Consider the following 16,415-nt stretch of genomic DNA (forward strand, 5'->3'; position numbering starts at 1 on the left):
ATGTCAACAAATAATTATCACACACAAAACAAAATGATGGAAGTGAATACAGATTAAAAAGAGATTTAGATATATCAAACAATGAAATAGTCTGTTTGAATTCTTACTTGATTTTTTTTTAAACTGTGAGATAATTGGGCATATTTAACATTTGATGATATTAAAAGAATTATTAATTTTTTTAGATGTGATAATGGTATCATGGTTTTATTTTTTAAAAATCCTTATCTTTTAGAGATCCAACTGAAATATTTACAGATCAAATGACCTATCAGTGATTTGTATCAAAATAATGGGGATGGAGGATGGTGGAAGGAGGTTATGAGGGAAAGGGCATGGGATACAGCTACCAGAACAAGCATAAGTTGATAATTTTTGAAGTGCATGATAGATAGCAAAGGATTCATTTGTTATACTGTCTACTTTTGTATATATTTGAAATTTTTCCATAAGAAAATATTTACTTTGGATCTTCAATTTTTTAAATAAAAATATTCTGCCAGATAGAATATCCATATACATTTTCTAAGAAAAGATACTACATAAATCTGATAAAGTGGGGTTCCAAAAAAAGCATTACTTACCAGTGGCTCCGAAGGCATCTAGACATTCCAAAGGTTTTCGTTCCTCAGCCAAAGCAGCCAATGTACAGAATATTAGCTGTCTAAAAGAAAGTATAGTAATCTGAAATAATTTTACTGTACCATGGCTTCATCACTGCAGAATTTATTTAAGAACAGTGAGATGGAAAGCCTGGATGGCTCAGTCGGTCAAGTGTCCAATTCTTGATTTCGGCTCAGGTCATGATCTCAGCGTTATGAGATCAAGCCCCACATGGGGCTCATAGCTGGGTGTGAAGCCTGCTTAGGATTCTCTCTCCCTCTCCCTCTGCCCCTCCTCCCACCTCGTGCTCGCACACTTTCTCTCTCTCAAAAAAAAAAAGAAAAAGAATAGTGAGAATTGGGGTTCCTATTTACTGTACAACCTGTTTTAAAAGAAGACCTAGTAATATATTTCTTACCTATCAATCTAATTGGGTTCTATAAATAAGCATTCACCAAGAACAATGATTTCATAAATAAAACTTGCCTACAAAAGTACCAGCCTATTCATTAATTATATAAAATTACACCTATTTTACTCTCTGAGAAAGAAATTAGTTTGGTAGGAAAAAAGAAAACAGTCATTCTGAGAAAATACTAAAACAAATGATTGTTAATCTGTACCTAGTTTTAAATTTCACTATATTAGAACATAAAGATTAAGAGAAGGTACATTTGTAATAATTTGAAACATCCCATCACCCCTTTTCCAATTTATCTTACCGATTTAGTTTCATTTTTGGATTAAAATAGGAATCTGTTTTTTGAGGTATAGAATAGTTAGGACAAACTTGTACATCTGTGTCTGCCTCTTTCAAAATTTCATTAGGTGGTTTTGCAGCAGAAGCTAAAATGAAAAAGAAAAAGATTTCCAGGGAAATACAAAATAATTCTAAATATCTAAAACAATACACATTAAAAGAAATAACTTTCATTTATAGTATTTTGTTAATGTAATCAATTGGGTAAATAACGTTAAAAGAAAAACAACCCAAAACTGATTTATCCAGTACTGTCTCTAGGAAAGAGTAGAACTCAATCAAGTACTTGGGAAATTAAAGTTTACTAAGTTAAAATCGTATCTGCCTAGAACATCAACACATCTGTATTATGAAACCTAAGAACAATAAGCCTAAAACAAAACAAAATCCGGGACTCCTGGGTGGCTCTGTCGGTTAAGCATTTGCCTTTGGCTTAGGTCATGATCCTAGGGTCCTGGGATCAAGTCCCACACTGGGCTCCTTGTTCAGTGGGGAGCCTGCTTCTCCCTCTGCCTGCCTCTCCCCCTGCTTGTGCATGTGCCTCTCTGACAAATATATAAATAAAATCTAAAAAAAAAAAAGGTAAAACAAAATCCTAAAATACCTTTATTGTTCATCAGCCACTATACTGTGTTTACATAGGTTGGCTGCTAAATACATCTTACTGTGATATAATGGCTATAAAGTCAGTATCTCTGTTTCATTCCATAAGCCATCATGGATGACTAAGAATCGCTATATTTCCTGAACACGCTAGATTTCAGAACACTTTCTTATAACTACATTTGTAAAACACAAATCATATTCAAATGCGTATAAAGTAATGGGAAAAAAATATTCTATATTTAGTATACATTAGAAGCATTTAGCTATAAACCCAAATGAAATACTGATGTGTGTGTGTGTACTTTAAATATTTAAGAAATGAGACATATATATCATGTGTGGGGAAAAATAATAGAGATTCTTTATGTTTGGATTTCTTGATAATATTATAATCAGAATGTTAACTACATGGCAACCATATTTCCTTTTTTACAATGCCAAATCAGTTAACATTCCCTAGTGCTGTATTTTATATTCTTCTACACCTACCAAAGTGGCATGTGACACACCTCATAAGATCAGCCTTTCTCAAACCAGATTCTACGAGAAAATTAAGGTCTATAGAAAATTATTTCAGTGACTATTTTTTCAATTCTTGGAAGAAAGGTACATAATACCATTCTAGATATATATGAGAAGTTAATTCATTACATACAACGGATGCCTTAGGGCATGAGGTCTTAATTCTTTTTTTTTTTTTTTTTAGATTTTATTTATTTATTTGTCAGAGAGAGAGCACGCACAAGCAGGGGGAGAGGCAGGCAGTGGGAGAAGCAGGCCCCCCCACTGAGCAAGGAGCCCGACTCGGGACTTGATCCCAGGATCCTGAGATCACGACCCGAGCCAAAGGCAGTCGCTTAACCAAATGAGCCACCCAGGTATCCCAGTAATTCTTAATTCTAGTTATCTATAATATAGGTATCTATAATATCTATAATATAGTTATCTATAATATAGATAATTCTAGTTATCTATAATATATCTAGTTATCTATAATATCTATAATATAGCTAAAAATATCTGTTATACAGATATAATATATATCTATAATATCTATAATATATAATAACTAGAATCTATAATTCTAGTTATCTATAATCTTTCATTAAGATACCTATATTCACTTTGGCATCAATCGCTCTTTCTACCCACATTAAACATATTTGTTAAACTGAAGACAGTTAAATGTTGTTGGGAGCCTCACAGAAAGAAAAGGAAGCCTGAAGTAATGGATTAGTAGTTAACTCAATCATCTGGTTAAGTCCCTATATTTTATCTACCTGATGTTTGAAAAGAATAACTGGGCCATTGTTTAAGTATTTACTTATCAACATATGTTAATGAGATTGCTCAACTTACCAGCAATATACCTGGATTTCGTCTCTCCTTTATTCACATGTCGCCTAACATGTCCCAGCATATCGGTCCTTCTGGTGATTGTTGCTGAACAAATGATACAATGATAATGGGCGCCCATTTTACTGGATATCTATCAAACAGAGTATTTAATTTAAATGTACAGATAAGTTACTAAGACCATGAAATATAAGTTTATTTAAGATTGCAAATTTAAGTATGTTAGTGTGTCTTGGGTTTAATGGTGTAGAAGATAGTATTGATATTGCCATGGGACTTCGAAGGGATCTTTACTTCCTTATCTATATTTATGTATGCTTTTTACTTACTTTGTAACAGACCACAACTTTAATATGCTTTTCCCATTCATTCTAATCAGCATATAACTGTACCCTATTTTCTATAAGTAGCACTTATAAAAATGGCATAAAATTAGTAGCGCTGTGTTAGTACATGTTTAACAACTGTTCTCCAGGAAAATAAAGTCCTGATTTATAGTGTTTGTAGCTTTCCGTGGTGTGTGTACTTTACCATGGCCAACTTCAAGCTACAATTGTGACAGATTTCAAGCTACTGATGTGACTCACTAAATGTGAGTTTGGGAAGAGACGTGTAATATCCTACTTGAGAGCATGGCTACCATGCAGATATAAAATATATATAAAGAACACAGACAACAGTAAAATAGATAATAGGAAGGAATGAGATTTGAGTACTCATTACCTTTGTTTATAATATAATTTATTCACTTTAAAATTTATACAATTTGATTTTTAATGATGGCCATGTTTAACAACCAGCTTTCAAGATTTCTAGAAATATGAGCTAGTTTCAGCATACAACTGAACGTTAGAAATGTAATAAAAAGTCTAATGGTTCAAGCAAAAAATTTTCACTCTATAATTTCTCATTTAGCTGAGAATAAAAAGATGACTCCAGTGGCTTTTTCCTACTTTTGATGCCTTTTACCCTTAGAGCTTCTACCTCCTATTTACTTGAGATCAAATAGCAAGTAGAGAATAGTCGAGAACATTGCACAGGGTTCCTTATGGTACTGTTGTTATATTCAAAATGTCCTGGATAAGACTGATGAACCAAGCATTGTCCTGACTACTGCTTAAGAAATGTTTGGGTTTTTTTCTCCTCAGCACTTTACTATTTTTAGTGACCTGAAAAAAAATTAGTAATGAGGACTTCTTAAGGTAATATGCATTCAGGACAGTATTACTAAAAATATTTTGTAATTTGTACACCCCAAAAGTCAAATGTATCCTAAAAATGAACATAAGTACTTTTAAAGAATTAAGATTTCAGAAAGTTTCTCGATTCTGTCCTTTGACAAATTACAAGAGCATAGAAAAGGTAAATATGAATTGACATACTAAGATATTTACTAAATCACAGAAATTGAAGGCTCTTATTCCATAACCAAAATTTATTTTAAAAGAAAATTATTACTTTTTATTTAAATTCTCCATTCCAAAATTAGTAAGTAGGTTAACTTTTCTTTTGAACATAAGAGAAAAATTTATCTGAATAAAATTAAAAACTGTAAAATGAAAAGTTCAATACAGCAACTCTTATTTTCATATATCTCATATTTTTCCTGCTATAATAATCTGAAAGCACTCAGATTGTAAAGCAAACGTCATTGCCAAATATGCCCAGGGCCTTAAAGCCAAGTAAAAATTGCTTTCTTTAAAGAGGGCTAAATTTAAAAATAAATCTAACATCTGATTACCTGTTCTCCAATAACGTTTGGTTTCACTGGTCGACAAGGTAAGTGACAGATGCACATCCTGTAACCTAAAGTGAAGAATTGCTGGTTGTCATATCACTGTTCATTAAATATTCAATTATCATTAAAAATTATTAGCAAATTTTATAAGAATAACTGGGATTCTTCTTTTATTTATAAAGTCATAATTTATTTGAATGAGACTTAGTTTCATATATTTGTTACATAACATATAGTAAAAAAACAAATACATGAGATCCAGGTTTGAATTCTGGTTCAGCCAAGACTATGTGTTATCTTGGATTGGTCATTTAGCTTCTTTGGGACTCAATTTTATCTATCTATTCTGTGACACTATGACTTTTTCTTAGGCTTCACCTTCTTTGCCTCATACTACCTTTGCCATTACACAGCCTCTTCTTTATGATACGACACTTAGCTCTCTACCATCCTCCTTAATCTTCATCCATCCTCTTCCCTCTCCTCCACTCTAAAAGGTAGATTTTCTATACGCTTGATCTGCTACAGGACTTTCCCCCCTCATTTACTTGGTAACTTTAATGGCTTTGTGGGGGCAACTACCTCCCCTGGGGGTAGGAATTCCAAATTCTAGCTCTAGTTACTAACTCCTTCCTGAGGACCAGATCTCTATTTCTGATTGCCTGTTGAGGATGTACAACTGGGTTACAGGGTCAGTATTTCAAAATCGGTCAAGGGCTAAATATATCACTTCCTCTTGGGGCGCCTGGGTGGCGCAGTCGTTAAGCATCTGCCTTCGGCTCAGGGCGTGATCCCGGAATCCCGGGATCGAGCCCCACATCAGGCTCCTCTCCTGGGAGACTGCTTCTTCCTCTCCCACTCCCCCTGCTTGTGTTCCCTCTCTCACTGGCTCTCTCTGTCAAATAAATAAATAAAATTTTTAAATATATATATATATATATATATATATATATATATATATATATATATATATATATATATCACTTCCTCTTGAACCAGGTCTCTTTTTTACTTTTTAAATGAATGATAATGTCTTTCAGTTGTCCTGTGAGTGATCTCCAACTCCTTTGTTCTTGTACCTTGCATCTAATTGTTTCTCTTACTTGTACACATGGAAGTATCTGTAGAAGCAACTTCTCTTTTCCCATTGATATGTACTCCTCTGTTTATCCCATCCAGTCTTATGGCTTTAACTATCATTTATATTCTGACAATTCCCAAATGTATATCTCTAAGCCCCAACCTTTCCTCCAAAACTCAAAATTCATATCTAGACAGGCTACTTGACATCTCCAGGAGATGCATCTAAACCTTTGCATGCCTAAATCTGCAGGCTGGGCCTTTTCTCCCATACCTGGTCCTAATGCAATCTTCCCTGCTCAGTAAAGGATACCACCATTTTTATAGCTGCTCAAGTCTCAAGCCCAAGCATTCCTGGCTTTCCCCCCACCTCACATCTCACCTTTTCTATTCCTTCAGCAGGTCTTGTTGCTTCTACCTTACACATATTTGCAAATTACTTTGAGACTTGCTTGCTAAAACAAAAACTATGATACTCGCCATCTACCAGATCACCACCATGTGAAAAAACCCAACAACTTAATGTACTTAAGAACGTAATGCCATGAGCCATTTAAGAGATGAGAATAAGTTGGAAGACAAAGACTAACCTAAAGGTTAAACAATGGCTTAAATAAAGAATACAAAAAGAACTTTTTAATTAAAATCAGACATTTCTTTTTTGATAAAAAGACATGATTATATACTCTTATAAATAATTAAACATAAAAGACAGATGGACCTCTAATTTAGTCTCTAATTCCCTTTTCCCTAAGGAACTAGTGACAACCTTTTACCAGTACTACTAAGAAAACAGTTCTGACTTCATCCAGTTTGGTTAAAACTCCAGATAACCACATTTAGCAACACCTATGCTCACAAAATCATATTCAAATATAAGTATGCATAAGCTTAAGATGGATATTTAGATAATGATGTACTGTATGGTGACTAACATATCATAATTTAAAAAAGATAGATGTTTAGGGCTTTTTGGGGGAGATATTGTTTTTATCTAAATGTAATATCATAAACTCCTACACGCACACACACACACGCTGTTTTCAATAGCAGTTTATCATGGAAATGCTTCTAAGTAAGCTAGTGCGGATCTAATATGTACTCTTTACGATGGCGGCATAATATTTCATGGTATGTATACACCATAATACAGTCAACCAACCCTCTTTTATTTTAGTTGTCACTAAGTAAATGCTGCAGTGAATATTCTTGTACATCTATCCTTATCAATTGATTCTTTTACTCCCAAAAGAGGGAGTAGCTGGTGGAGAGAGATGTGTATTTTAAATTTTAAAAATGTTGCCAGATATCTTTCCAAAAATGTTATAATAACTCACGTAATTCACTCTCAGAATCTTAATAATTCATTAGATCCAGGAAGTCTTTTAACTTGGTAAGATCTCATTTTTTGTCCTTTAATTTTATTCTTTATGAGACCTCTTATTAAATTTAGTCCCCCAAGTTGTGTCATTTTTGTCACTACTATAATTGGTATCTTTTTTCTAATTTCCATTTATCTAGAGTAGAAAAAGTTTCTGATTTCAAATATTTATTTTATATCCCACTACTCTTAACACTAAACTTTTTTTTTTTTTTTTTTTTAGATTTTATTTATTTATTCGACAGAGATAGCCAGCGAGAGAGAGAACACAAGCAGGGGGAGTGGGAGAGGAAGAAACAGGCTCATAGTGGAGGAGCCTGATGTGGGGCTCGATCCCATAACGCCAGGATCACGCCCTGAGCCGAAGGCAGACGCTTAACCGCTGTGCCACCCAGGCGCCCCTTAACACTAAACTTTTTAAGCCATCAGCAGAAAAAAGATACTGTCTTCTTTTTTCCAATATTCATACCATGTATTTTTTTGTTTTGCATTTATTACACTTTCAAAATTATGTGTCAGATGGTAGTTCTAACATAAAAGAAAAAGTATAACTTTTTAAAACATAGTTCAAGAAGTTATGGGGACCCCCAGGGCCAAGCAAAGTACCCAGCATAGAATAGATGCTTAATAAATATTTGCTAAACTAAACTACACTTGTAACATACATCTATTGCCTAGCGTTACATGGTCTTTTATTAAGAAACACATTAATAGAAGGACATGAAATCCCTCATAATTTTAAATGGAAAATATTTGATTATGTTCACAATAAAATTCCAAAACTTCTATCAAATCCTGACTCATTTACTTTTTAGCAAGCACAAAAATACTAACCTTCAAATTCAACTGAGACTTTCCAGTGTAAATTTTGAAGGTGACGACGAAGCTTATGGCTATTACAAGCTCTGAATTTCTCCTTAGGGCACAATGGACAAGACTGTTTGTTTCCTGACCAAAAAAAGGAAAAAAAAAAAAAGGAACCAATAAAGCACAGAATACACTGGCTATTAATGCCTCAATTTAGCTACAAAAGAAGTAGCTGGGTACTCCCTCCACCCAACACACACACTTTTCAGGTAATGTCTATGTTAACATTAGGGAGAGTCATCTCTGCCACAACAGGTAGTTAATAATCAGCACATTGTGACTGATTTTTTACCCTAAAACTCTCCTTTCTGGGGTCAGCTGATATCTTTGTTGCCACTGGGAACAGAGAAAATGAGAAAGTGATAAAGTACATGATATCCCTCCAGCAAAAAAGCCTGCCAGAGAGAGCATCACTATGTACTTTGGACAGGGGAGAAGGCAGTACTTGTCACACTCCCAGAGAAGCAGAAGCTGGGCAGACAGTGTAAGCACCTGCCGTGGCATTCTACTCTGGCAGCAACAAAAACAGTTAACATGTGGAGTAAGAAAAATGGAAGGAGTGAAAGGAGTAAGTGGGATCCAAAATAACTGCTATTCTGGGACAGGGAGCATGGTTAGAACCACTGTATCCTACCAGTGAATTTATAAGTTCTTCCTTCTCTATTAATGAAAAGATTATGGATCATAAAAATAGAAGTCTTTAATTAGAAATGTAATATATCTCAAATAAAAACTTTGATAGTAACAAAAAAATTAAAATGTCAAATTCAGGCTTAAAGGAATAAAAATATACAAAAATAATCAGCAACTCATTTTTTAATCCAACAAATATCTTTAACGTATAGCACACTACAAATATAGTCAAAATTAATTTTTCCATAACCATGAAGTGATACTGAGGATGGAATTAAAGCACTAAGGATGGAAAAGCAGAAAGAGAGGAGCTTGAGTCCTGACAACAATGAGGAACTCTTGTTCCAGCCTTAAATTGCCCACCTGGGCAATTTCTTTTACCTGTCTGAATATAAGCCTTTTATCATGAAAGACACTGTTTTTTGGGGGATTTCTGTTACTTATAGCTAAATGCAATTCCTAACTTATAGAATACACAATCCTTACATATCCACGAAATTGTAATTTCCTTGAGGAACTGTGAAACAACTTATCCCCGCGGCACCTGTGCATGTAGAAAGCTACCAATTTCCCCAATGAAAAAATTTTATTATTGCTCTAGTTCAGTGGCAATAAACCAGTCTGCTTTCAGCAAATTTTCATGAATTGAAAGATAAAAAACCAAAAGAAATAAAGGGGGAAAAAACCCCTCAAAATATGGAAATACCTGCATCAAGATTATCTGAGTTCAATGAACTGGCAGAGTCAAAATCTCCTTCAGCTACGAAGGCTAACTTCTCTAGATCAGCAAGCTGCCTTTGGATTGAGATGTGTCTCTCTGAAAGGAAATTTTAAGAGTTAGAAGATTATGTTTTAACAGTCTGAATTCCAGTTCTATTTTTATTTGATCATGTCACAGACTTCTCCACTTTTATTTTCCTGTAGCATGGTGCCCTAGTGCCAAGATGGGGAATACTGCTGCAATTCTGCCTATAAAATGACAAGCGTACCTCAGAATGCAGAAAGTCTGGGAAAAAACTTCACTGTGTAACTTCACACCTTTAAACTTTCATCTAATAATTCAATATAATGCTACAAAAAAATGTTTTTATTCTGTACAAATTACTGATGTAACATAAGCCATGCTTCCTATCTTTAAAGAACTTTCAACTACACAGGAGAGATACTGATATGTTACCTACTAACTATAACACAATGCAGGATGAAATGAATACCAGGGGTAAAGTAATATGATGTGGGCATATAGAGGAAGGAGGAATTAATTCCAACAAGTGCCTCTGAGAATGTCTTCAGTGAAGAAGTAGCATTTGACTGAGATGTTAGGTACGAATAGAATTTCAATAAGCAGAGATTTGGTAGCTGGTTTTACAAGCTGAAGGAATCTCATGAACAAAGGCATAAGGTGTAAAAAAATATAGCCACCTCTATCCGACCCCTGGCTGGAATGTAGTATGTTTGGAGAATGGAGGTGGTAGAAGAACAAGCAGCCAACAATGTAGTACCGATCACGGAAGGCTTAAATTCTATGCAAGTGAGTCCGGACTGTCCTCTTCAGGCGATGTGAAGTCTTTGCAGGTTTGTGAGGGAGTGAATAATATGATTTGAATGCATTTCAGGAGGTTATCTCTGGCTGTAGAACCAAAGATCAATAACTGAGGTGAGAAGTTAGTAATAGAAAGGTACAGAATGATGGTGAAAAAAAAAAAAACAAAAAGAAAAAAGAAAAGAAAAAGAAAAAAAGAACAGAATTTTGGGTGTGAGAAATAACCATGAACGAAGAGTGCATTCAAGAATGAGTCTAAGATTTCAAGTTTACATGGTTGAGAATAATGGTACCATTAACCAATGAAGGAAGAGGAAAACATTTTTGGCAGAAAAGAAGACGAAAGGAGAAAAGGGAATTTAGTTTTTGACACAGTGTGTTTGATGTACTACCAGTATTCATCCTCAAGTTCAGTATGCAGTTGAGCTGTCTTTGGAGTTCAGGAGGAATATAAATCATAAATACACGCTAGGTGAAACTATGAGCTCAAGAAAGCCTAAGGAAAAGAACATTGTGAAAAAAGAGAAGAAAAAGGCCAAAATCCAGTTCCAGCAACATATTTTTAGGTTTCCCAAACATTACACATTCTTTAAATGACCTATTTGTAAACTTCAGAATATATGAATAAATTTTTTCAAAGTATATTTAACATATTCTTGATTATGGGCATGGGGGATGCACTCCCCAATACCACTGAACCCACTACTGACTAATATAAATGGTTACAATTCGGAAGTGATGTACGGAGGGATGTAGGTAATGAAAGAGACACTGAGGAAAAATAATCAGGAGGGTAGATTAAAAAACAATGAATGGTAAGGAGAATCAAGATAAGGCAGAAGCCAAGAAAAAAAAAAAGAATGTAAAAGATAACTCTTTAATACTAAGTATCACAAATAGTTGTAGAAATCAATAGAAAACTCCTGGATTTAGTATTTAGCAGGTCTCCAGTGACCTTTAAGAAAAAAGGTTCAGGGAGGTGTTCCAGAATACAAATGGGACTGGAAGAAGAAATAAAGTATAGAAAATCACATAGATTATTTCAAAAAGTGTAGCAGTATAAAAAAGGAGATAGATCGGATTGTAGGTTGCTTTTCCTTTCTTTTTAAGGAGAGACTTGAATATGCATATCCTAAAGTAAAATAATGTTTACAAAGTAGGAGCTTGAATATACAAATACAAGACTAGGAGCTGAAAATTGGCAGGAAAAAGAGGAGATGACGGTAAACCATAGGGCTCTCCAGTACTTATTATACAATTAGGTTATACAGTTTACAACCTTTAGCCTTTTAAATTCTATTCTTGGCATTGCTACCTTCCTGCCCATTCCTCACCAAGCTTCACTCCCAGTTCCTTTTTTTCACCCTTCCATATAATTTGTGCCCTTGTTTGTCTACCCCACAAATAAACAGTAAGACGGCAGGGGATATGCCTTCCTCATTTTTGTAATGGATAAGTGTCTAGTACAGTATCTTGCACACAGCAGGCACTATGGTTTGTTAAATAATCTTTAAAAATTATTAGTCTTTTTGGATGCAGTAGCGCACTGAGTCAATAGTTCTGGAATTCAATTCATTCAGCACTATCAGACATTCCTGCTCAGATTTATTAAAAGACAAATTTTTCCTCATTTTTAAATGAGAAAAACAAAGAACAAATCTGATTGGTTAACGTGTCATACTAGGTATTGTTCAAATGACTTTATAATGAGATGTAATTTCTATAATAAGGCAAAATTTTTCCCATATGAGCAAACACTTAATTGCTAGCTGAGACCGTAAAATTCAGGCAACAAATCCATGTGTACAAATTGATCCTTTGATTCGGCAATCATAAAGTCTTCCAAAGTTCAAAGGTCTGTGTATGTGAAATTACATAGTACTATATAAACCTGTGCTTATTGAAATCATTCTAAGTTGTACAAAATAAGAGATAGAGGCCTGGTAAGTGAGAACAATGAAAATCCTATGTATGTATACCTCACTTTCTGGTTTAAGATAGTAGATATCAGACAATCTGTACTAAATCAAACTTTTTGTAACACACTAATAATCCTGAAGTCAATATGTAAATCTCTTATTAATTCAGAGGAATCCAAGATGCTAGGAGGTTCTTTTACAACTTCTCCTGATACTTTTTCCTCATTTTTCAGTTCTATTTCAGATATGCCATCTTCATCTTGCCTAGTTAAGACTGATTTCAAAGGACTAACTAGACCATATAAAAATTTTCAAAATGCGATTAATATATATTTCTAATGCATTTCAGACTTCCCAATCATTACATATTTGCCCCAGTAATGAATTTTTCAGGTTTCTCAAACATCATACATTCTTCAAATTACATACCTCTAAATTTTGGAACATTTATCTTCCCAAACTATGTTTAACATTCTTGCTGGGGGTGGGGGGGAGGTGGAGAAAGCATGCATTCCCTAAAGCTGCTGAACCAATTCTGATTAATAAAAACAAATCCAATCTAGAAGTGAGGAAGGGAGGCTACTTACTCAGGAGAGTGTACCACCTCCATAACTGTAGTTGTGGGTGAAGAAACAATTGTCCTTATTTTGCACCTACTAGCTCTGATCTTACATGAGGAAGAGTGGCCTACCTGAGGCACGCTGTCTTTGTCTTTACTCTTTAATCTGTAACAATTTTTACGTGGTTTTAAAATTGCAAAGTAAATCTATTAGACTACAACTACTCAAGTGTTGTATAAATATTAAATTCGCAACTGTCCTAGAAGTAAGGAAAGAAAATGAATTTATTTTGTTATAATTCAGAAAGAGCCTAAGGGTCAATTTACGGACCACAAAATAATTTTTTAAAAAACTTTTAGGCTTTACATCTAAAAGTGTTCAGAAGATTCTGAAGTGTTTCTCTTTATGATCCAATAAATCACGACTTAGAAAACATGCAAGCACATACATTAGCACAATAATACGGGCTATTAATTTTCAACAGTCCACGTCTGATGGAACAGAGTGCAAAACTCAATTGGTATTTATGACTGAGGGAAGACATCCATAATTTAGTCGGCCCTTTCTTAAACTACTTATCAGCCTCAAATTCTTTTTGGAGGCAAGCTTCTAAAGAAAATTAGTAAGAAACACCCATCTATTTGTGTATATCGAACGTAACTAGTTGATAGCAATGGTTTCTAAATCTTGGCAGCTAGGATCTATTACAGTAAACAGGCTGCCTCGGTTACTATGTCACATTTTGAAGGACTCAGTTAACCATGGCAGACGGGGCTGAGAGTGAAACTACCAAATTAGTGTAACTTCCAATTTTCGTAGCAGAAAAAGACCCCCTTTAACGAAAAAGCCCTCAACCTCATTATTTCCTTTTATCTGCAGCACTCCTGGCCTTCACAAATCCTTCACCATGATGTCCTCGAGGTTTGTGGCGATGCCTTCACCCATTTTGTACCCGCTTTACCCACTACACGGGTCCCTCCTTCCTCCCCCCACATCCCTAAATCTGCCTTTTCCCATAAAAACCATCCCAGTGAAGAAGGGCCTCCCCTACTCCCCAGCAAAGCGCACTTCCTCGCTTCCCTTGCGGCAGAAAGATCTAGGCCTCCTGCACTTACTGCTTTCAGCCTCGTCAGGGGCAGAGGCTAGGGACGGGGACAGGGCCGGAACCTGGGCCAGGGCAGGGGCTGGGGCTGGAGCCGAGGCCGGAGTCGGAGCCGAGTCCGGGGCCGGGGCCGAATCCGGGGCCGGAGCTGGGACCCGAGCCGAGTCCGGGGCCGGGGTCGGGACCTGGACCTGGGCCACCTCCACCTCCTCCTTCTCCTGGGGTAGCAGCTCCTCCTCCGCCATATTCTCCATAGTTACCGCCTCCGTGCCAGGCCCGCCCGGGGACCAGGAGGGGCTCACGGCGGGGTGAGAGAACTGGCGTGAATGCCCAGAGGGCTGGATCCGAGGAGTGGGAAAGCAAATGGGAAGGGCTGGATGCGTGCAACAGACAAAAGATGAAGAACCAGTGACCAAATCCTGTCAGCAGAAAAATAAAAAGCCAGAGGCAGCGATTCGCGGCCGCGTCCGCTTCCCTTTCCCCGAGGCGTTACGACGCCACCACAGCCTGCGCAGAAACGTATCGGGGACGGCGTCCAATGAGGTAAGAGAGTTCTGCTTCCACGGTGCGTCTCCGTTCCAGCCGTCAACCAAGGAAGCGAATCAAGACTACAATACCCAGGGTGCAGCGCGCCAGCTGGGGCGGAACCGGAGTTCCAAGTCCTTGGTGGAAGTAAATGCAAAGCTAAACAAACGCTCGGAGCGCTGGAGTGCTAGGGTGGGTCCGAGTGCAGAACTACATTTCCCAGCGAGCATCGGGTCCAGGGGGGACCTTTTTTCTTGGCCTGGACCTCCGGAGTCGCCACCGCTGCGGGCGCTGGTAAGGTAACTGGGGCGCTAGTTGACGTTTAGCTGGGCAGGTTCCCACCTCTCTCCCTCCGGTACCCTAGCGGGTGGCCAGCGGGTCGGAGGATTCCGGAGGCTCCTCGAACCTGGGCGGAGCGACTCTGTAGGCGGATCCGGGGTTGAGTCAGCTCAGTGAAGGGTGTGGTTCTGGTGGGGTCTGCTTCTGAAGTTGCCCCTCGGTCAGAGGGAGAGTCTGGTTTGTTCCTGCGGAGCGCCTGGGCCGCCCCGGCTTACAAGCAGCTAACGAGCTTCCCTGCTAGTCTGGTTGATTTGGAATCGGGGTCTTCGCTTACTTTCGCACCCTCATCCACACCGTGACCTGAACACTTTTCCTTTTGTCTTTTTTTTTTTTTTTTTTTTGCTTTAACCTACGTATTCCTATTATCATCAGCACTGCTCTGTGGTTTAGGGGTCCTGTGGGTAGAGAAGAGTTTGTGTTTGTGCGCGCACGCTACACTTATAGTTAGACTTAATAACCAGAGCTCTGAGTGTGTGGAGCTTTGCGGCACCTGACTGATGGGATTCAGATTGCACACGGCGTCTGCCAGTGAGTCCTCTGGTCCGCGTACTTTCCCCCCCTTTACTCTCCGGCCTCACGCATTCATGCCCCTGGCGCTGTCAGAGGAAAACATGAGTTTTCTGGCTGTTCTTTCTTTCCGGGACTGGTCCGAATGTTACAGGCATCAGGGAAGGAGAGGGAAGCCCGTTTTAGTCTTGGGAGACTCACGCTTCCAGTTGGGTTTTCCTAGTTAATAAAGCAGATACTTAATGCCTACCTATCTCCTTGGTCTATTTATTTCCTACCTGTTTCGGAGCCCAGGTGAGAGCAAGTGTGATTATTTGGCACTTTGAAAGTGTAACAGAATTTAGTTGCCCCTTCCCGACCCCCCAGTAGTTAGGAAGTGTATCTGGAGGCTTTTTCTCCCCCTCCTTCCCTAGTGAGTTATAGTTCTAAAGTCCTCATAATGCCTTCAAACTCAACTTAAAAAAAAAAAAAAGATTTAGTTTTTTATTTTAAGAGAGAGCACGCGAGTGGGGGGTTGGAGGGACAGAGGGAGAAGGAGAGAGAAAGAATCCCAAGCGACTCTCCTGGACAAGCGCTGAGTTGGAGGCGGAGCTGATCCCACCTCCCCGAGATTAGGACCCCAGCAGAAACCAAGAGTGCCATGCTCAACCCACCCAGCCACCTAGGCGCACCCTCACCCCAACTTTTAACTAGGTTTCCTGAACGTATATCTCACTGCTCTTAACAGTCAATTAAAAATGGGAAAATAACACGTTATAATTTATGGGAATGAGTAGTGGCTAATTGTATTTGCGCATCATCCAAGCATCATTGATTTTTTTTTTTATTTCCAACAGGCTAGATAGTTAATTGAAAGGTTGATTCAGTGTATCAGTCTCATTATTTAACACTAGCTG

The 16,415-nt window shown here is 37.4% G+C and overlaps 2 protein-coding genes across 8 annotated transcripts in view; one reads left to right on the top strand and one right to left on the bottom strand.

Moving 5' to 3' along the window:
* The window catches only part of TRMT1L (tRNA methyltransferase 1L), a 45,219-nt gene extending 30,817 nt beyond the window's left edge, over positions 1–14,402 (bottom strand). For 3 of the 5 annotated variants that reach the window (XM_045811498.2, XM_045811500.2, XM_045811497.2), the window contains exons 1-7: positions 14,162–14,402; positions 9,731–9,841; positions 8,359–8,472; positions 5,067–5,131; positions 3,329–3,458; positions 1,326–1,449; positions 585–664 (exon numbers count right to left, since the gene is read on the bottom strand). In XM_045811498.2, the coding sequence (XP_045667454.1) occupies positions 585–664; positions 1,326–1,449; positions 3,329–3,458; positions 5,067–5,131; positions 8,359–8,472; positions 9,731–9,841; positions 14,162–14,402 (865 nt within the window). Of the gene's footprint in view, positions 1–584; positions 665–1,325; positions 1,450–3,328; positions 3,459–5,066; positions 5,132–8,358; positions 8,473–9,730; positions 9,844–12,642; positions 12,787–14,160 lie in introns of all 5 variants that reach the window. The other 2 variants (XM_087858446.1, XM_045811499.2) reach the window with 2 other exon arrangements.
* Positions 14,403–14,511: 109 nt separating this feature from the next.
* SWT1 (SWT1 RNA endoribonuclease homolog) overlaps positions 14,512–16,415 on the top strand; it is a 108,743-nt gene continuing 106,839 nt past the window's right edge. The window contains exon 1 of one of the 3 annotated variants that reach the window (XR_015722731.1): positions 14,512–14,967. The gene's annotated coding sequence lies outside the window, so the exon portion shown is untranslated. The remainder of the gene's footprint in view (positions 14,968–16,415) is intronic. The other 2 variants (XM_087858416.1, XM_045811495.2) reach the window with 2 other exon arrangements.

The sequence above is a fragment of the Ursus americanus genome, chromosome 2 (genome assembly GCF_024610735.1).
Source record: "Ursus americanus isolate L20-20 chromosome 2, mUrsAme1.1.p, whole genome shotgun sequence".
NCBI lineage: Eukaryota > Metazoa > Chordata > Mammalia > Carnivora > Ursidae > Ursus > Ursus americanus.